This window comes from Platalea leucorodia (assembly GCF_965183815.1).
Source record: "Platalea leucorodia genome assembly, chromosome: 3".
Taxonomy (NCBI): Eukaryota; Metazoa; Chordata; class Aves; order Pelecaniformes; family Threskiornithidae; genus Platalea; species Platalea leucorodia.
In genome coordinates, this window is record NC_138825.1 from 106,100,367 (window position 1) to 106,122,053 (window position 21,687).

Genomic DNA, 21,687 nt, shown 5'->3' on the forward strand with positions numbered 1-21,687 from the left:
CTAACTCCAATTTGTGCAATGTGCAACAAACAGGGAAGCAGGTTTTTCCCCCCAACAGTACCTCTAAACTTTCTCTGCTGCCCTATACCCAGCTGTACCACTAATCTCAAATTCTTCCTCATCCTTCTGTAGTAGTTGACAAATGGCAGAACCGGCGGAAGGAGTAAGGAAGAGACAGTCTGAACCTTACAGCAGGGACAAATACATGGAACTGTGTACCAGAGCAAGTTTTTCCTTTCTATTTTTCCTTACAGAGGAGTTTTCTCTTTTCTTATTTTTTATCTTCTTTTGATTCCTTCTGTGCTAAATAGCAAAGGATCTGCTAAGAACACAAACATGCACCACTGAGAGGAAAGGGGGAAGAGGGGTAAGTCTCACAGTGTATGAACAAATTAATAATACCTCACTTCTTTTCCACAAGCGTAGGGGTTGTTTCCAGTTGAGCTTCTTAAAGAAACAAACAATTGGAAAAAGAGTATGCGAAGGTTACCTAATATGTCAATAAAATTGTTAATGAGAAAGATAAACCCCACGGAATATAACCAGAGAAGCCTCAATGAAATCCTTGCCAGACCTCCCCTTGAATATGTGAGAAGTTTCTGGAAAGTATATTTTTTTGTAAAAGTGAGAAGCATTATTATAGAGCGTATCTTTTTGTAAAAGTGAGAAGCGTTATTATACCATTTCTAGAGCACTTATTTGTCATACTAATTTAGTTTATATTAGTGTTTGCCTTATTGATTTATTTTTGCAAGGCCTCCTATTTCTTACTCAGGAACTGAGTTTTTCCACAAAACGTGAATGACCTTCTTGGTTCAATCAGCAATCTCCAGCTGGCTGATCTGCATGATGTAACGGTGAACTAGGACAGCCACGGCAGACGCAGGACCCCAGGTCCCTCCATGACAGAGAACACATCACTTTTTGGGGAGCCATGGCACTTAATTTTACTGCTCATGGAAAAATGTATTTAAAGTTGTTCCATCAGGGTAAAAACTAATTAATTCCCAAAGAAAGGAAAGTATTATAAGAGTCTTCCCTTAGCACTTAGTATAAAGTAGATGTTCAGTATCCTTCCAGAAACCGATATGAGGCATTTCCTCCCATCTCCTTCCCGCCTCTCACTAGAGAGAAGAGGAGTGGTGGGGACTGTGTGGAAGACAGGATGTTCTCAAACATGCAGTTTTCAGATGTGGTGAAGTTTCTCGTCCCTGCTATCAAGATGGGTCTGTAAAGCTTCACCCTACCGTTACTGCAAAATGATCTCCATTTCTTAGATCAGTGTTTCAGCTTTCTTCTCAAGTCAATCAAGCACAGGGCATTTTGCCACAGTCTGGACAGAAATCCTGTATATCTATCACTTCCTTGAGGTACTTAAGTTTGGCTTCTGTTAGCACTAATGAAGCAGAAGTTCCCATACTCCCAAAGGTTTTTCTAGATAAATAGATAGGAAAGCAATTTAAACTTGCCTTTGTCCTACTACTTGAACAATGCAGAAAGAAAATACTATCTAATGCAGTACACAGCTTTGAAACAAGTTTTTAAGCATTTATTTCATAAATATGCTAAAACATTAAGCTGCATGCTTTACAGGGGCCTCAGATAAAAGACTTTAACCTATACCATTTAACATTTGTATCTTCACATGAACAATTTCACATTTTAACTGCTGTGAATCAGGATTATCACCATAATGGTGCTTTACACTAAAAAAAAAAAAGCATAGATTGCACTGAGATTTTCATATGATTTAGCTCTAATTTCCTAATTGTTATTCCAAGCCATTAAAAAATGCCAAGAAAAAAATCTTGTTCCCCATGCCGGTATATCTGGTTCACATTCTGCCAATGCCTGCACACATCAGAAAGACCCCAAATTCATCCTAGCACATCTGACCTCAATCTCTCTCTGTGCCTTGTTGTATTTTGAGTTAGCTGATTATACACAGGAAGTTATTTGTTTCAGGGTGACCAGGGAAGTCCTGCATGCTACATATTTTCCTCTCAGCTTGCCACAACATAAGCTGTAAGCAGCTTGATTATCTGACTTCTTATATTCATGATAGTAATAGTACGATCCTAGTAAAAGTGAATCAGGGATAAAAATAGTCTCAAAAATAATTTCCTGGGATTTCCTGGGTTTGGTTAGTATTAAGAAAGAGCTCATAATAGCAAGAAAATTAATGCTGTGGGGGATCACCAGATGGATGTTTTATTTTTCCGGTAACTAAATATAAACATGTCACAAGCTTTGCCATGAAAACCATAAAAACAGACCAAGCTTAGCTAAAACTCTTAAAAACAAACAAAAAAAAAGATACTTTAGTTACTTTCCAGGGGGTTAACTTCATGTTTACTAAATTAGTAGACAATGTCATGAAGGATTATGACAGATACATCATGTACCTCACTTTGTAAAAATTTTCTAAAGCAAATATCTATTAGTCACACTGAGTTGTCTTATTGATTTTACAGTTTATAATCTGCTAGAGTTCCTCCTCAAATTATAGCATAGAGGGAACAGATTACTGCGCAGCTTGATGAGGGTTCTTGCTTACAATGTGAAAGAGTTCTATTTGATTCTACAGCAAATCTCTGCCTTTCTTGGAAAACGAGTAATTCATGAACTGAAGAATGAAAAGTGGCTTTTTTTCAGTTCCAAACACACAGCACACATCCACAGCACCTAAAGGAATATGCACACATCTGATTTTACCCGAGTTTGTTATTTTTTTATCCAGTTTTCAGTTAATTATTGAAATCCATATCTTTTATTCACAATAAAGAAATGTCTAATCCACTTCCCCATGAAGACACACAATGGGAGAACAATTTCATTAACCAGTTAACTTCCTTACCTACAGGAGTGAGTAACAGTACAGAAATATGGGAAATTCAGTTGAAAGAACAGCTTCCTTTATCCGCACTCCATCAGGTGGAGCAGATTATTCTATTTATCTCCGAGTTCTCATACCCCCAATTAATGAATAGACTTTTAAAAGTGTCCAGTCTAATGCTTACGAAAATGACTCGGAGCCAACATTTCTGAAATATCAGCCAGTATCAGTGACAGAAATAAATCATGTTTCCATGGATGATTTAATTTTAAGTTCAAAAGCAAAATGCATTTTTCCCCTCATTGTGAACTATGGAGTCTTCCTCCATTCTTAAAAACAACAGGTTTTGGATTCCTTCTCCGTTCCAGGTCTATGCAGATAGTATGGTACAAAAACGATTTTATAATCTTACTTAACTAAAGGTTAAAAGCTTTTGATTCATTTTTACTACAATTCAAATTGGCAAATGAATCTGCAGAATGATGACAGCATTTTAAATCATCTTGATCCAGAACAGACAGAGAGAAGCACAAATTGCAATATTGACAATATTCTAGAAAGACAGACTTTAAGCATATACTTTCTGACAACACAGGAAAAGCAAAAATTCAGATATTACACTGGGAAAAAATTAGCCTGAAACCACAGAGATACCTGAATTTTATTGGCTCCAGAAATGATGAAATACTTTTACTTTACTATTGTGGTGTTTAGTCTTAATTACAATAAAAATGCCCAAGTCAAAAGTTGCTCATCAAGAGGAGATTTGGGCACACTTACATTTCTCTTATAGCATAGCTGTCAGAATTTTTTTGTCAGTGGGTATTTCTAAATGTGGAACTGCGTAGCTGATATGAATAGGCGTATGTTAGATTTCCAGTTAAATTTGAGCTGTTCCAAAACATCACTAGTTTTGTTAAAACTAAATTAAGAGAAACATATCAGAAAAATAAATCGATTGCTTCAATAGATATTTAGCAAACAAGCCTATTTTAACCTTACAAGCACATAGGGTGATGCTCTCTTTCAACAGCTCTAACTAAAAATTCTATTGTTTCTCTACACCGTGTTTAAACAAGCTCAGCAGTACATGTAATTAGAGGTACTAATTAATGCAGAGAGTGCTAGAATGGTGTCCACATTCCAGGCTATATTTTGTCTTTTCTCTGAATTTGATCAATATTATCCTACAGGGTAGTAGCTCTAAAAATAACAAGATCATACGTTTCAGATGGAAACTGAACTGCAGAACAGGCATGCAAGTAAAATAAGTGAAACAGGAGGTGAAGTCACAAGTAAAAATTATGCTATTGCCCTCAGAGAGCTGCAAAACAGATTTTTTTTTTTTTTTAAAGCTTTTTACCTCAGAAGCAGTCTATTAATTCTTAGTCCATATAATTGTGTTGGTTAGTTAACACGTTTTTAACTGGCCACAAAAAACCCCATAATGTACTAACAAATTCACATACAGACCCTCAAGTTTCCTTGACAAAATACACTCCAGGAGGCATGAAAATCTGTCTTGGAATTCTCACAGCAAACAGATTTTCATAGATCTACTGAACCATCTGGCATTTATAGATTACTGAAAGCAACATTGAGATCATCTCTGAAATTATAGAGAATTGGGCCAGACTCAATTCCTGGAGAACTGTTACCATGAAAAGCAGCATTTCTGAGAGGGATTCAGTTAACACAAACTGAGCTTACCACACCTCACGGTACCATCTGATCAGAAAGGGTTGATATTGCTGAAACTGTTTTAACACATAGAGTAGCAATATGTAAGAAGCTTAAAATAAATAAATGAATAAATAAATAATAAAAAAGATAAGGACTGGAGTTTAGTCCAAATTCATTATGGCTTTTAGGAGCCCAAATCTTATTGATCTCAGTGAGCTTGCATTTTAGAATTTGCTATTTGTAGCACTATTTAAAATCTGAGAGGAAAAAGAAAATTACTTATGACACAGCTCATCAATCTGTTTAGCAATCAAAAGAAAGATCAAGGAAGATCAAAAGGTGATTTGATTGCAGCACAAGTGTCGCAAAGGGAACAAGAGGGGAACAAAAAAAAAAAAACCCTCTGCGTAGGAAAGGGCTCTTTAATACACTGAAGAAAGCCACAACAAACATCATTGTCTAAAAGCTACAGACGAATTTCTATGGGAAGGCATAAATTTTTAATAATGAGGTTGATAAATCACTCAAACCATCATTGAAGGAAGGAGGGTTTTTTTTAGCTTCTCAAAAATGGTCATAAATTTCTCATCTGCCTCTATGTCTTCATCAGTAAGCTTGATATAGCACTTCTTTCAGTATGTAAGAATACAAATATATGCCTAATGGGGAAGTAACAATCTGTTAATATTTTCATATTATTTTAAAATAAGTGAAAAGTTTCTCCTGAAAAAACTAGTTACAATTCGTATTTTGATTTTTTCAAAGTTCTACTGTAATCAAGTTTGGGTGTGATGATTTTATGCACAATAGTCTTAAGGGTTCAATGTCTGCAGATAGATAATTTATTCAGTTCAAAAACTAAAAGAAGAGGGCATACATTTTCCCCAAGATAAAATTAAATTTAGAAGTGGAAGGTAAGAAAGCCAGTGTTTCTAAGAGAAATATAAAAAAAACATTGAACACAGGCTTTACAGGCACAAGTTCTTATGAGTTTCCTAAGCAAATCATATGGCTGCTTAAAAGATGCAAAGAGCATCATTGCTTTCTCCTAATTAGGACAAAATACACTATTATAAAGAGAAGTGCTTTTGTGTTTACGATGAGCATTTTGTCTTACAGTATTGTAGCCATAGACCCACCCTCTTGTTCATGAACATTCCTAAAAGTGAACATATTACTGAGCAGAGGCAGAATGAAACACTAAGCAAGTATATGTTTTCAAGAACAGAGAACTCAAGCCCCGACTTTTGATAACTGTGAATGCACAGTGAAAGAACAGTTTGGAAGGAAACAGTTTTTTTGCATTTTCCTTCCCATTCCTGCCTTAAGTCTGTTTCCTGATTGTTCCAGCATCTTGGCAATTTTAAGTGATTCTTCTCTAAATATGTGAACCAGCCCTTTTCTGATTAGCTGAGCTGAAATGAAAAAAAAAAAAAAAAAAAAAAAAAAATCTGACTTCTGATTCTGAACTAATTGCCTGTTAATGATTCACTTCTCGCCAACATTCACTTTATCCCAGCTCCTGCTTTTACTAGCAGATAGCTACTCCTGCTGCTACCAGTTCAGCTGGGAAACCACATCACTGCAACGTTTTCAGAATTGTATAGTATTCAGCAATCTGTTAGAAGGATAGACAGGTAAGTCAAGTAACCATTTATCTATAGTTTTGGTTACTTGCTGCTCCATGGCAGAACCCCAAGTAGAAATAACTAGAAAACATAACACCAATGAAAAACCAGTATCTAAGATTAGATATTCTAGTGTGACAAACTGTCAACCTAATGTATCTAAAAAAACTGTCCTAATAAAATAAACTTCTCCTGAGCCTACAATGCCCAAGGAGTACACTAAAGAACCACAGGTCACTTATATTACAGATGTTGTACACAACTCTGCAGAAACCTTCTATCCAGATAAAGTAAAGCTAAATCATGGCAATAAAGCTTGGAAGGGCCAGTTTGCCCTTTTATTAGATTGTACGACATAGAAGGGACAAGTAGAAAAATAAAGCTGCAAATCTCTAATTCTAGTAAGGCATGAACTTTCATACTCATAAGCAAATCTAATTTCTTTATCTGAACAGTCTCCAGAAAAATCTCTACTATTGTACTATCGTACTTCACTGAATCACAATAACTATATCATCTATGAGTTTGGGTTTTTCTTCCAGAATTGTAAAAGGTGTCTGCAAATTATTATTTTTTTAAAATAGCATTTGTGGTATTTCCAAGTTTCTGGAAACATTTTAAAGAATTACTGAACCTCATTTTACAACTAAATGTATTACCTTAAGTATCATTCAGTTACATGAAATCTATCTACATGCATCTGAGTTCAAGAATCACATTATCAGTTTAGAAAAACGTTTTTCATTTAACATTTTTCTTGCATTTGAAACAGGTTATATTACATTGCCTATCTAGATAATTCAGGTCCACATAAAATAAAAAGGTTTCATCCACAAGTCCAGCTCTTCTTCCATCTCATGAGAAGAATTAATGTTTCAACCTTTCTACTACTTTTTTAACTGTTGCAAAACCAAAACGTCATAACACAATGCCAACCTCCTCCCTCCCCGCCCAAAAGCAAGTCCTTACTACTGGCAACCCAGACAAGCTTGTTGCTCAATATCGAAACTTACACCTGCACCAGCCATTATACCTAAGGTAGCTTTCTAAAGATTAGTGTCATGAACTCTTCTATTAGTTATCTAACAACTTTTTTTAAAAAACTAGAAAGATGCAAAAAATGTTGTACGTTTTTTTTTCAGATCACCGTAGAATATCCGTTGCAGCAACTAATCCTGCAATAAAGATTAGCTAGTACGAGCTATAGCTGCTAGGCAGCTCTGTTGAAATCATCCGGACTATAAACAGGCAGGAAGATATTACTGGCAGGAGGCCTGGCCTTAAGGCTCCTTCTATTCCATCACCCAGCATTAATACGCCCTTTGTAACTGATGTGAAAGGGGCTGCAACTCTTGCAGCCTCCCATCAACATGCATGTATGCTACGGTATTGAAGACACTTAAGGGAACTGACTTCAAGTTTGATTTTTCCCTGTGATAAAAACAATTCTTTAGCCTTTAGAAATACATAGTACTTCTGTGGATTCAGAGAGCATTTGAACTGTTACCTATGGAAATAAAACCTGCAATAGAAGGCAAAATATACCATGCCAAGCTTGTAATGTAAACAAAAGTTGACCATGAGACCATGTTTCTTGCAGGAAGTGTCATTTACAGAAGATCCTACTGCCTCTTGCACTCTTCAAAGATAAGATTGTGTATTTCTAGAAATCGTTAGGAATCCTCCATAGTAGACTGAGTCTACATTTTGATTTCAAAGAATCTTGAAAACCATCAACAGATGGCCCTGGAAGATTTCTACCTTGTCACTTGCACCTGAGTGGAAGAACACTTCCTTTAATATAGCAAATGTGCCCAAGTTTTTCCTACTGCTTTAAAAACCTCTTCTCAGTTGGTCAGGTTTTTTTTTTTTAAGACTGGGAAAGTTTAGTTTTAATGGCCAGAAGACCAATTTTTCTTTCTTTTTGGATGACAGCTGCTGAGTACAGATCACTAGAGCCATCATTCTTTTCCTGGTACAAGTCCTACAGCACAATAGCAAATTTTGATTCTCAGGAAGTCTCTGATCTGCAGAAGTCACATGAACAGCTCCGCTTAAGATCCTCCTGTGTTGGTGCCCTCAACACACACACCCGCCAACAGCATGTATGGAGAGAAGATATATATATATGTAGTATAGAATGTCTTGGTCTTGCTTTTGATCCTAGCAGAGACCACTAAAACATTTATCAAATGGACAATATATTTCATGGGAGAAATAATTTATATCACTAACTTTGAAACAGCTAACAGTCTTTCATCTGTGAAAGATGAGACTCCTGGTGGGAGAGCACACTACAGCAGCCAAATGAACATAACCGCTTTGATAATAAAATTTTTCCTAACAGATTGCAAGTTTCCAGATGATGGGCCCCACAGTTCAAGAGTTACATTGCAAATACTACAGAGTAAGATTCTCCTGTTAGAGCTGAAACTGCTTTAAGCTTAAGAGAATGAGAACAGAACAACGAACAAGTAGTATCTTTTTAGTATAATGCAGAATTATCTCAACTCAATACAAAAACCTCAAGGAGTATAATTGCAATGGAAATACGTGTTTATGGTAGCATAATCAGATATGACCTGTGGAAGCGCTTTTTAATTAAAACAGGAGTTATAGTACCTTGCATAAGGACTTGGACACAAGCTTGTTATATCAGCTTTCTTTTTCACTTCAATTAGGTGGTAATATAAAACAGTTTTACTACTTTCAGTGCATTTTTCAAGCTCACTGAATAAAGCAAAAGAACTTTTGCTGTTCAGAAAAAGAACATTGTTGTTGAAATGTAAAGCCAGGGAATAAGATTCACATTTATGAAATATTTTCAGGAGAGCATACAAGACCTGAATCTCATTTTAACACATGGACAATAAAAAAAAAAATACGTATGGCCATACGTTGTACTTTTAGGACTTCTAGGAGTCCACACTGCCTTAATAAAATATGTGTAAGCTTAGTACTTACCCACAGAGGCATAATCATTTGGAAGTTCAGGATAAAGTTTGTTTGTATTCTTTTTAGCTGAAAGAGAAAATTAAGTAACAAGTTATATGATATACTAACATATAGTTATATTTCATATACTGCTTTTCTATACATGTTCAGTAGTTATAAAATGATTGCAGTTATCCAAGGAGCAGCACAGAAGAAAGAAATAAGGACTCTGCCTTATATCTTTGTCCAGAGAAATAAACCAAGTTAACAACAGGAGCTGCACAGCAAAGCCTCACTTTCAATGAGAGCACTTTGGCAGACAAACTGCTATGGAGCCAAAACTGCCTCCTCTGCTCTACTGTAAGACCTCTACCTATTAAAAGATAATGACAACCTAAACCAGAAATTTTAGTTTTCTAGAAACCAGAAGTTTCTAGAAGTAGGACTTGCAGTTTCTAGTAGGACTGCTCTTTTTACTAGAAGTTTCATTGTACCATGGGCCAATAAACATGAATGCTTCCTTTGAACTACCACATGCTTCTGTAACTATACAAACACTAATTCTACAGCAAATCTGTCAGAGAAAAGATTTGTTAATATAAAACAAACAAACAAAACCTGTATACTTTATTACTCATGGCACTATCCCAACATGCTTTCAGTGTTTGCCCAAGGAAGAGTTAGTACAAAATATTTTTACAGAGACAGCTACTACTATAATAATTGCATAACATTCATTAGCTTTAATGCTCTAATTTTACATAGAGAATAAATTAACCATTACTAAAGTGTTTTCTAACCTGGTGGTGTTGGCCTAACAGCAGGTTTAGGTGGCTCTGGTCTCAATGATGGTCTAGCAGGTGGGTCATTTACCTAAAATGCACACATTTAAAAAGAAAAAATTGCATGACACCTGGAAGTGGATTGTAACTTCAGAGCCTAGAGGTCTGTCAAGTCTGTCAAGACTGAAAAAAATACACTCTCCACTGAAATTGTATGAACTCAAGAAGCACAGTAAAGAACTAGTGACATACACATGACTGTAAAGTAATTCAACATGGATTTAACAAAGATGAAAGTAAATGATTGTCTATCAGTAACATCAACAAGAAAACATCTTCTACAGTTCTCAGTATGGTATTTTATTGTAAATGTGATTGTTTGAATGGAAGACAGAAAAAGTAGAAAAATGAAGAGTATCCACATCAAACCTGGTATGCTCATTATTTACAGATTAACTTGATTAGGAATAGTTGCACAAACTTTTCTAATCATCACCTCCGATTTGATTATGCACTATTATAAGAACAACGATATATTTTGTTATTCCAGAGGACGCAAAGCAAAACCAGCAACATTCTTGTCCAGAAGAGCCTACCAGGGCAATACCTGAACAAATGTGTGACTCACATGCAGTATCTGCAACGTGTTATGCCTTTAATCATCCAATAGAGAACTTAAGAATGCCACATGAACATCAACATTATAACTGACTAGAAACAGTTCAGGAACAGAAAAAGCCTACGTGAAAAAGAGGTGCACAAACCCTTATTTGTTCCCTTACAGATTTTCCTGGGTTATTTTTTTGCTCTTCATTTTCATATACTTCAGTGAAGGATGCTAGAATTTCATAAAGATCTTCTGCTTGAGCAGGAAAAGGCACATCACCAAGCAAGATGGCACTAGCCCGAATATCCTGCCCATAAAACCTGATACAAAAGAAAAGATGCCAGGTATTTGATCACCATTACGTTTCAATGTCTAGATTAATCCATCTTGTGCAACTGTTCCTCCCCTCTCCCCAGCCCCGCATTTCTCTTACTGCTCATCTATTGAGAAATGACAGAACTAGTTCAATGCTGTAAATTTTGAATGATAAGTAATTCCAGCAAACTTGAATGCCTTCCTATCACCTTACTTGAAAATGTTCTTAACCAGTAATATTTTGTTCCTGGTCATGCAGAATGCATCAGCTAGACCATCTGAAAGCCAATCACACAGCAAACTGAAGAAACACACACCAGTTTTGCGAAACATTGTAATAGATTCCTTAATGATGTAGTAAAATTCCTTAGTGGAAGCACTGGAACCTTAATTTTATGAACGGAGATAGCTGAAAGTTACCAACATGCTGTCATTAAAAGAAGTATTAGTCGTTGCTGATATTAGCAGAATCAAAGTTTTCATAAACAGAGAACACACAAGTGCAAGACACTCAGAGGTTCCTTGGATTTTAAGCTTAATAGGCTGCACAAAGAATGCAGCATTTCATAAGCTGGGTATTTTTCCAAATTCAGTGATGCTCTAAACCAGATTTTTTTGGTTTCAAGGGGCCTAAAAGAATATTTCTCATTATGCAGTAAATATCTCACTATCTTCTACAATATTATATGGGGTTTACATGGCAAGGTTTTGGTAGGGGGTGGCACTGCAGGGGTGGCTTCTGTGAGAAGATGCCAGAAGCTGTCCCATGATGGACAGAACCAGTTTGAGCCGGCTCCAAGACGGACTCGCTGCTGGCCAAAGCTGAGCCCGTATTTAAGAAAGGGTAAAAAAAAGCTACGCAACAGCAACAGGGAGAGAGGAGTGAGAATACGTGAAACAACTTTGCAGACACCAAAGTCTCACCAAAGAGTGAAGAAGGAGGAGGACGTGGTGCTCCAGGTGCTGGAGCAGAGATTTCCCTGCAGCCCGTGGGTGAAGACCATGGTGAGGCAGGCTGTCCCCCTGCAGCCCAGGGAGGTTAACGGTGGAGCAGATATCCACCTGCAGCCTGTGGAGGACCCCATGCTAGAGCAGGTAGATGCGCCCAAAGGAGGCTGTGACCCCATGGGAAGCCCATGCTCAAACAGGCTCCTGGCAGGACCTGTGGGCCCATGGAGAGAGGTGCCCATGCTGGAGCAGGTTTTCTGGCAGGACTTGTGACCCCGTGGGGGACCCAGGCTGGAGCAGTCTGTTCCTGAAGGACTGCACCCCGTGGAAAGGACCCACGCTGGAGCAGTTTGTGAAGAACTGCAGCCCGTGGGAAGGACTCATGTTGGAGAAGTTCATGGAGGACTGTCTCCCATGGGAAGGACCCCACACTGAAGCAAGGGAACAGCATGAGGAGGAAGGAGTGGCAGAGACAAAGTTTTATGAACTGACCACAGTCCCCATTGCCCATCCCCCTGTGCCACTCAGGTGGAGGAGGCAGAGAAGGTGGGAGTGAAGTTGAGCGTGGAAAGATGGGAAGGGTGGGGGAAAGGTGTTTTCTAGATTTGTTCTTATTTCTCATTATCCTACTCTCTTATTAACTGGCAATAAATTAAATTAATTTCCCCAAGTCGAGTCTGTTTTGCCCCTGACAGTAACTGGTAAGCGATCTCCCTGCCCTTATCTTGACCCATGAGCTTTTCGTATTTTTTCTCCCCCCATCCTGTTGAGGAGGCGGAGTGATAGAGTGTCTTGGTGAGCATCTGGCAGCTAGCCAAGGTCAACTCACCACAGATATATAAACTCTAAACATTCAGCATCTTCTCAATACCCACTGCATGATGTCTAAATTGAAGACACCCTTGCCCCTCAAGAAACTCTAAACTCAGCACAGTATGTTCTTGCAACAAACTTTTTCCAAATTGAATGTGTCCTAGTTCATTTTGCCACTATGCCTTCACTGAATCATCTAGATTTGAAGAGAACTTACTTGCGATTTGTTTCTTTCCTTTCAATTAAACAGGTTCCTTCCAGAGATACACCTGCAAACAGTCCTCGAGATTTGCAGTACGTATAGACAGCAGCAGAGCTTCTCAGGGCAACATCCCCTTCTAAATTTCTAGAAGGAAAAAAGTTTTGGTTGATATTCTTCAATACGGCTTTGCAATGTGAACAGCAATTGTCTTTTTATTTTAATCCTACCAAAACCCAGCAAGAGTTTCACTTCTCTCTGTTCATACAAACTCTGTTGAATATGAGCTGTGTCAGACCTGAAATCCATTTTCAGTTCTTATTTCAGACAGGACCCAATACAAAGTAATTAATTTGTTTAATGAGGTTTCCTCTGAAGCACAGAACAATGTTCCCTTATCTGAATGCTCCATGTTAGATCTTGTCTTGCATTCAGCAGTCCGAAAATGATTAACCCATGTTTTGATCATGTTTTAAAGCAATCTGATTATGTTTGTGGTGACTTGGAACTCTATCCAAATCTTCCTTGATTTTATGGGGCCCAAAACAGCACAAAATATTTCAAGTAAGGACTTATCAGACCTCAATAGAACTGGAAGATTACAATGTTTGTCCTACACAGGATCACAGAATATTTTAGGTTTGAAGATACCTGAGGTAGTCAGCCAGTCCAACCTCCTGCTCGAAGTGAGGACAACACAAAATTGAGATCAGGTTGCTCTGGGCTTTGTCTAGCCAGTTTTTGAACACTTCCAAGGAGACAGATTCCACACATAGTCTGAGCAACCTGTGTCAATGCTCAATTATACTAATATTGAACATTTTTTTCTCATATCCAGTCAGAATCTTCCTTGTTTCAATTTACTACTACCATCTCCCACTGTCTTGCCATGCACCTCAGTAAAGAGTTGGGGGTCTGTCGTCTTGGTAATCCCCTGTTGGGAATGCATCCTTTTAGAAGACCTCAAGGTCTTCTCCCTTCCCAGTTAAATATGCTGAGCTCCCTCAGCCTCATAGTTCATGTGCTCCATGTCCCTGGCCACCTTGGCAGCCCTTTGCCGGATGCATTTAAGTTCATAAACATCTTTCTTGTACCGCAGGGCCAAAACTGGACACATAATTCTAGGCACAGTCTATGAAGTGCCAGGTAAAGGGGAACAATCACTTCTCTTATCTACTGGTTACAGCTCTGTTGATGCAGCCCCCTATACTGTTCGTTGCCTTTGCTGTCAGGAGGCACTGCTGACTCAGCCTACTGTCTAGCAGGATCCTGGCACGTTCTCAATAGGGCAGCTGTCCAGCCTGGCTGGCCCTGCCTACACACCTGCAGAGGGTTCATCCAACCAAGCGTGCAGGATGTAGCATTTGTCCTTGTTTAATTTCACAAGGTTTCCTGTTGGATCTTTCCTCTACACTCTCTAGGTCCATCACTCTGAATGGCAGCCCTACTCTGAAGTGTATTGGCTGTACTCCCTGATTTGGTGTCATCCACAAATTTGAAAAGCGTATTTTACATCTGCTCCTCCAGATCCCTGATAAAAACATCAAGCAGGAGAGGTCCTGGAAGAGTCTTCTGAGAAATTCCACAGGAACCCGGCCTCTGAGTACAACATGAATCATTTAGCACTATTCTTCAAGCCTGATAATCTGTTTTTTCACCTGTTTGCTAGACTGCCCCACTCTGACACTGACGCCACGATGTCCCAGCTTGGACACAGGGATGTTGCAGGACAGCATACTGAATGTGTTGCAAGGCAGATTACATCCACTGCCCTCCCCTGATCCACAGATCTATCTCATCTGTGGAACAGGTATCATCTTAACCTTTTGTTTTTTCATAAAAGGTGACAAAACATGAGTAAAAACATCATAAAAACAAAGGCATAAGGAGGCATATGTCTGACAAGAGGGATCTGAGGCAACTGGGCTTGGTTAGCCTGGAGAAGAGAAGGCTTAGTGGGGGACCTAACAGCAGCCTTCAAATATCTATGAAGAGGCAATCAAGAACATGAAGCCAGGCTCTTTATAGCAGTGCATGGTGGAAGGACAAGAAGCTATGAACATAAGTTGAAACAAGAATGTTTTGATTGGATGTAAGGCAAAACTTTTCACAATCAGGACAGGTGAGCAATAGAGCAGATTGCCCAGAGAGCCTGAGCTGTCTCCATTCTTTGGAGGTTTTCAAGACCCAACTGGAATAAACGCCTGAGCAACCTGATCTGAAGTCATGCTTTGAGCAGGAGATTGGACTACAGATCTCCTAAGGTCCCTTCCAAATTAAGTTTATCTGTGATTATATTGGCTCATCCTTAAAAGCAAGCTGACTTAACCACTTAGGATTTAAAAGTAATTATTTGGTATGGTTTTTATTTATTGTCAGGTAGATCTGTAGTGACAGAAAGCACAGGCCCATAGATCAATGAAAATAATAGTTTAGTCAGGAACAGTAGCACCTGTGCTCTTTATTGAGCCTAGCCAAGCAGTCTCCTACAAAAAGAGAATAAGCCTCAGAACACTTTCCTTCTACTGATAAATGCCTTTATCAGGAAAGAAAAAAAAGAAAAAAAAAAAGCAACAAGTGACTGAAAAGGTATAACAATACAAGAACAATATGGTCCAGTCAATATATAGGTTGCACAGGTTGTTTTGTAATGTATCAAAAAAAGTCATGTGAATGTTTATATATAGCTTTAAAAGCTGTCTTCCATATTTAATTCTACCTCATATTTAAACCTACCCCATATTAGGAAAGTATTTTACTCACCTCCCCAGAGGTCCAATTGCCACAGTAAGATTTCCTCCAAGTGTAAGATTCCCTCCTTTGGCAAAAGCTTCTACTGCTCTTTCGTGATTCAATATTATCACTAAGTCTGAAACCTATATAATATCAAATAAAAGCACTACACTTTTTAAGAAGAAAGTTAGAATGGCATTGGAGAAGAATCTTACATTTTGCAGGAAAACAGGTGGGAGCATCGAAAATGCTCCCTTCCCCAAATGAAAACTAGCTCCAGATTTATCAAGGTTTTAATTCAAGCAAGAATCTCTCATTCTCTCAGAGAATTACTTCCTTTCTTGCAAAGGATTGTTACGAAAACTGTTTCAAAAGAAAGTTGACACTTTTTCTGCAAGATATTTGGAAACTAAAAGTCCTTTCACTTACATTTTTAAACAAATTTGACTGATTTTTTCCAAGTGCGGATATGGTCAGTATGTGATAGACAACAGCTGTAACAGAAATGCCATTTTAATTCAAAATTTCCTAATTAACAAATTCTTATTTTCTCCGGCTTTTGCAAACAATTATGAAAGCATTTTCAGATGTGAAGAGAGATCAGATTAAGAAAATCATTTTGATCCTTCCATAATTGAATTAATAACAGTAAGACAGAACTTAGTAAACAAAAATTACTTATTTGTCTGTCCAAAGAATAAACAACAGAAAGAATACAGGTTTTCCCATTATTGACAAAACTTCATTTTCTTCATCGGATATCAGGGGGTTAATATATATCTAAGTGTGTATGTATATATATGAATTAATATTTATTTTTTTAAGACTTGAATATATGAGATGTAGCCAATTTTTCAAGAAACTATTAATCCAAATAACTGGAGAGCTGACAAAGTATTTTTGAAAGATTCAAATGCAAAATGAAAAAAAAAAAAAAAAAAAAATTTTTAAGAAGACTTTATTTGCCTGGATAGTGAAACAACATGCACGTATCAAAGAACTACTACTATTTAAGCTGATGCCTATTACCATCAGTACTGTAAAACTATAACTCTTTTCAATTTAACAAATTTCAATAGAAGTCTCCTACAACTCTTTTCCCAAAGTATGAAGCATTTTAAAGAAGGAAAAAGTCTTTCAAACACAAGTATGATCCTATAAAGATCACTCTATCTTACTTGAAAGCCCAGTAAACACACTACATGTATTAAAACAAAAAAATACTGCAGCAGTACCAGCCTGTTCAACAGAGTAGATTACAATTATGTAGCTTACTGTGATGGATTATTTTTTAAACAGATGTGCCCAAGGACTACAGTGCCTGATCTTTCATCGGATGGATTTGACTGAAAGCTGGGTTCAGAAAAAACTTTCAACTTACCCCAAATTCCAAACAGTGACAGCAGGGAATACAAAAGGAAATACCTGATTATTTGCAAAACAAGGCTGGCCCAGCAGCATTACACACAGCATAAGAGAGGCCTTTATTATTAGCCCCCTGGTAACCTCCACCCCGTTCCAAACAAAAGATGGCTGACATGAGTTCAGTTTCTGAATCATCCAGGGATGGAGAGAGAATGTCATTCAGGATGCTGCTACCTCCTCTTACCCATTAAGAGGATGAATCCACAGCTAAAACTAAATGAATCCACAGTGAGAAAACCTTCAAGGAAAGCATTTAGATGAATTTAAAAATTGGTCTTTAATTTGAGGTACCAAGTTGTTTCACTTGGAAAAACATGCAAATACTGACTTCTGAAGTCTGTGATTTCCTTCTTGTTGTTTAAAACCACCCATAAGTACCACTACAACTATGTCAACTATAACCTCTCCTACAGGAATAAAATTCAACAAATTTCTACAAGGTTTAAGTTTATATATGACTAAAAGAAGGCTGAAATTGGACTCTGGGCTCCTAAGCCACTTAGGTATTTCCAAATAGCATCTCTTCTCTAGAAGAAGTAAATAAGATTGTGTTACAATAATGCCAGTAAGGAAACAGTATTTTATAAGCTGATTAAATTTCAAATGAAGGGCACGATATTGCTCAGAAAAAACACCCTCTCGGAAATAGCTTCTGTATTGAAATTATTTAAGTATCAATAGTAAACAGTTCCATTATCTAAAATATCAGATGGAGATGATTAAAGGAGAAGTTTCATAGATTAATCAAAGCATCTGAAGAGTCTGTTTCATTGTCATAAAAGCAAAGAAATTCCCCAAAACCCAAACCCCGGGGCTCAAACTCAATGTTTTGTAATGCGTTCAGATCCTGTAGCCATGAAAACCAAAGAAAAACCTTTACAAAAATTAATAATTTTGTATTCACACCATCCTTTAAAAAGTGCACAGTAATAATGCCTGAGATCACACAGTGAACAATGAAGATACAATAAAATATTGATCCGTTGCTCATTACGTGAGTGCCAGCTGACTGGCTGTCAGGGCAGGGATAACTGGCTAGTTGTAGGAGACACATTGGAGGTTGCCGCGTACCACCCAGATCAGCTATGCATGTATTCGTCTGAAGAGCAGAATGCCCATAGCAAGAGATCTTGTTGGCAGCATACTGTTACTTTGATTTTCTTTGGGAATTGGTAGAACAGAAGCTAAACAGAAAGAAAAGAGAAGGACAAGACTGGAGGCTAGGGTGGGAAAGGGGAGGAAAGATGTAAACAAACAAGGGTGAAGGAGCTGTGAGGAAGAAGAGATGAGAAGCAGAAGCAGAGAGCTGTCAGGGCTCAGATCAACAGGATTTCTCTGAACATATTGAGAGTCCCTTACTCAACCATTTCTGCTGGCTGGAAACCGGCTCATTTTCTGTAGCACTCCTTCAGAGGAGGCACTGTCAGTTTTGGTGCTCCCAAACTGAAGGCTGAAGTCAGTAATTACAAGTTTGAGTGGGGAACGTGTGAAGTACAGTAGCATTAGCTAGGCTCCATTTTACTCCACCTTCAATTCCTTTCATGCCAGCTGAGAGTCCTTGTGCTCCTTAACAAAGCATTTAATACAGTATTAAGTATAAGATAGTTTTAATTAACTCCAATTGGCTTATATGTGAACAGTGACTGGAAGTTTTCCGTAAGGAAAAAATTCAGTCTCCTAGAAGTGAGAAATTGAGGAAACAGATGTTATGCCACTTCTTTTCCTTTAAGTCTCTCCAAGCAATTAGACTGATCAAAACCCCATATTTTGTTTGTCTTGTATAAATTCATTTATAATAGCTTTTTTACAGAGAAAAATAGATCCTGCTATCTCACCAACATTTAGATCTTTGTCAATAACTTTTAATTTCTTGCAAAAAAAGTTACCAACAAGTTATTTCAAATGTGAAATTATACCTCAATTCCAATTTCAAATCCACCACCAAGGCCAGCAATTCCTATTGCAGAAGGAGCAGACCAGGCTGTCATGCAAAACAAGACAAATTTACAGAAGTTTTAACACGTTACAAGAAATACTGATTTTATTATTAGTGTTCAAAAACGCTAACAAGTTCTCTATTTAAAACTATGTTCACAACCACTAGAATGAAATCACATAACTATATGGTTTATCCCACTGGTAGGAATGTAAGAAATACAAACCTTCATTTAAACAAGTCTTTTTTACAAATTATTTACCATACAGTTGTCCATGACTGGACATAATTCATTATTCTAATTAATGTGAAACTATAGGCTTTTATATTTCAGACTTTTCTACAAAGATACTGAAAGCATTATTTAAATCTGGTCCAATATTGGCACAAAAATTTAAAGACAGCTTTCAAACCAAACATTGTCACCTGCTGGCTTGACTCCTCACACATCTCGTGTTTTATGCTACGAAAAGAAATAATGAAGAAAAATTTTTTTTTTCTTTTTAATTCTCCCATGAAGCACAAAAGGAAAATATCCACTTACTTCCATTAGGAAGACGAGCTAATACAATTCCACTTCCACCTCGAGCAGTCACCAAAAATCCAGCTTTGATAACAGACAAAACTGCAAGGCCTTTGGCTTTAGCTATTACATGGGCTGAAACAGCAAAATGATTTATGCAAGATCTTGTAAGAGTCATTTAAAGAGAAGGGGAAAATAAAACTCTACATGTAACAATTTTGAACACCTAACAGTCAAATAATTGAAGCAAAAGCTTAAAGAGAACTGCGATAAAGCTGAACTGATAATGATACCTCCACTGCATAGTCAACCACAAAGCTAGTCACAGGTTACATTAGCCTGCTCTGATCTCTACACTGCCACAACTGCTTCACCTACCCTGGTTAGCTCATACAGAATTAGTTTGCTTATTGCCACGAACATTGTGTGTGAGTACTCTTCGCAAGATAAAGAGGCAGTAAATAGTTGACATCCATGTCTCTACAGATTTTTGGAGGAGTCTGAATTTAAATCACAGCAACACACAGCAGTGCAATCAGCTTATATCATTAGACAGTGTTTGTGGCAAATAAAATGTCATCATCCTGCAAGTCTTATTACAGGCCTTCTGGAACACACTAGTTATAAATTCAAAGCCACAACCAGCAACACCATATGAAGGAAGACACTAAGAGAAACACAGAATAACAACTGCAAAAATAAAGAGGACAGCAGCAAATAAGAGTGCTTAAACAGTATCAAGGGAGACATGTACCCTGATCTCTTTCCTTCAACTTATTTTCACTTAGCTAATTCTGATAAACACAGATATTCAAGAACTAGAGCTACTATTCCAATTCCAAGTTCTCCCTTAAGAACAGACATTCACAGGGTGAGCATGAGAAAGTCCATCCATCCCAGAGAAAAGCCTTCCTGTGCAGATAGCCTGTGGTTGTAAACACGCAAAAGATCTCTCCCAGTAAGTAATGTCTGCCTAGAATACAGCAAACCGAACCCCTTTACTTCCAAAATATTTTCACAGAAGTTACGGTACCCTAGATCTTCATTCCTCCCTAAGTTATGGTCAGTGAAAACAGAGAGAACTGGAAAAAAGAGCAGGATTTCAAACCAGTGGAGCACTGGTGTTTTTAGCTGAATCAAAATATTTTCTTTACTCACGAGGTATGATTTTATCGGGTCCATTTCTGGAAGTTATTTCTGTGAATTCTCGTAATATTTTAGCTGCCTTTTTAGCTTCTGACTTCAAGTTGGAAGGTATAGGGTTATTCACTGTAAAACATGAAAGAAATAAGAAATTATGTCTATGGTCAGTTCAGGATAGCTCATATAGAAATAAACAAATGTAATTTGTATGGGAAAAGTGATTCTTTACAAATGAAGAGTAAAACAAACAAACCAAGAAATAGCAAATATAAGAAATGATCTTCTGCATCAGACCCACATTTTGTCTCTGATGGTAGTAACAGACAATGCCACTTAGGAAGAGCACACAAGCCCGGTTCTTTTCTGCAATCTGTTCCCCTTGTAATTCCCCAGAATCCACACTGATAAGGGCAAGGATGTTGGAGATACATCCTTAGTTGTTCCTGTCACTATTTATTCATGGGCTTGTTCCATATGAATTTGTCCAATACCTTTTCAGACCTGCTGATTCTCTAAAGCAGCAGCAGCTCACCACCTGCTACTTAAAGAAATACTCGATCTATTTTAAATTAATCTACTAGTTACAGTGAATGCCTGCTAGTTCAAGTCTCATGAATTCTGGTGAACAACTACTTCATCCAACTTATCTACTACCTTCATGCTTTTATAAATGGCCACAGCCCCCCAGCCTTCTCCACTTCTTCAGGAGTCTCAAGCTTCTTAGTCTCTCCTCAAGGTAGTTGCTCCATCGCTCTGATCACTCTAATTGCTCTTCTCTGTACCACCACCAACTCTGCTGTCCTTCAAACCCACAACTGTTGACGAATGAACGTACAGCACTAAAAGCGCAACATCTCTGCTTTCTCTGTACATTAATGAATGGTATTTCCTTAGAGAAACTAAACTGAGTTCTTAGAGAACTAAACTTGCAGCATTTTCTGAAAGTAAACAAAATCCTGCTTCAGACCAAGAACTTCCCTTTAGAAACCTACTTCCTGTTGAAGTGCTTATCAGTATTTTCTCTCCAATGTGATCCAACATAAGCACCTCTGTAGATTTCAACAGTGGAAAAAGTAGGGATTAGGGATAGATTATGTTTGCTTTAAAAAGCCATAGACTACAGTAGCAAACACAAAAAATCTTGAAATTTACTCCCCAAATCCATGAGATCATAAATTCTGC

General features: G+C 37.6%; 1 protein-coding gene across 1 annotated transcript in view; it reads right to left on the bottom strand.

Annotated features, from left to right (window-relative positions):
- Positions 1-21,687, bottom strand: part of SH3YL1 (SH3 and SYLF domain containing 1) — a gene marked incomplete at its 3' end in the record, with an annotated part of 50,531 nt that overhangs the window by 17,319 nt on the left and 11,525 nt on the right. The window contains exons 2-9 of the mRNA XM_082305905.1: positions 20,521-20,631; positions 19,384-19,497; positions 18,820-18,884; positions 15,509-15,621; positions 12,764-12,892; positions 10,628-10,790; positions 9,882-9,954; positions 9,112-9,168 (exon numbers count right to left, since the gene is read on the bottom strand). Of these exons, the coding sequence (XP_082162031.1) occupies positions 9,112-9,168; positions 9,882-9,954; positions 10,628-10,790; positions 12,764-12,892; positions 15,509-15,621; positions 18,820-18,884; positions 19,384-19,497; positions 20,521-20,631 (825 nt within the window). The remainder of the gene's footprint in view (positions 1-9,111; positions 9,169-9,881; positions 9,955-10,627; positions 10,791-12,763; positions 12,893-15,508; positions 15,622-18,819; positions 18,885-19,383; positions 19,498-20,520; positions 20,632-21,687) is intronic.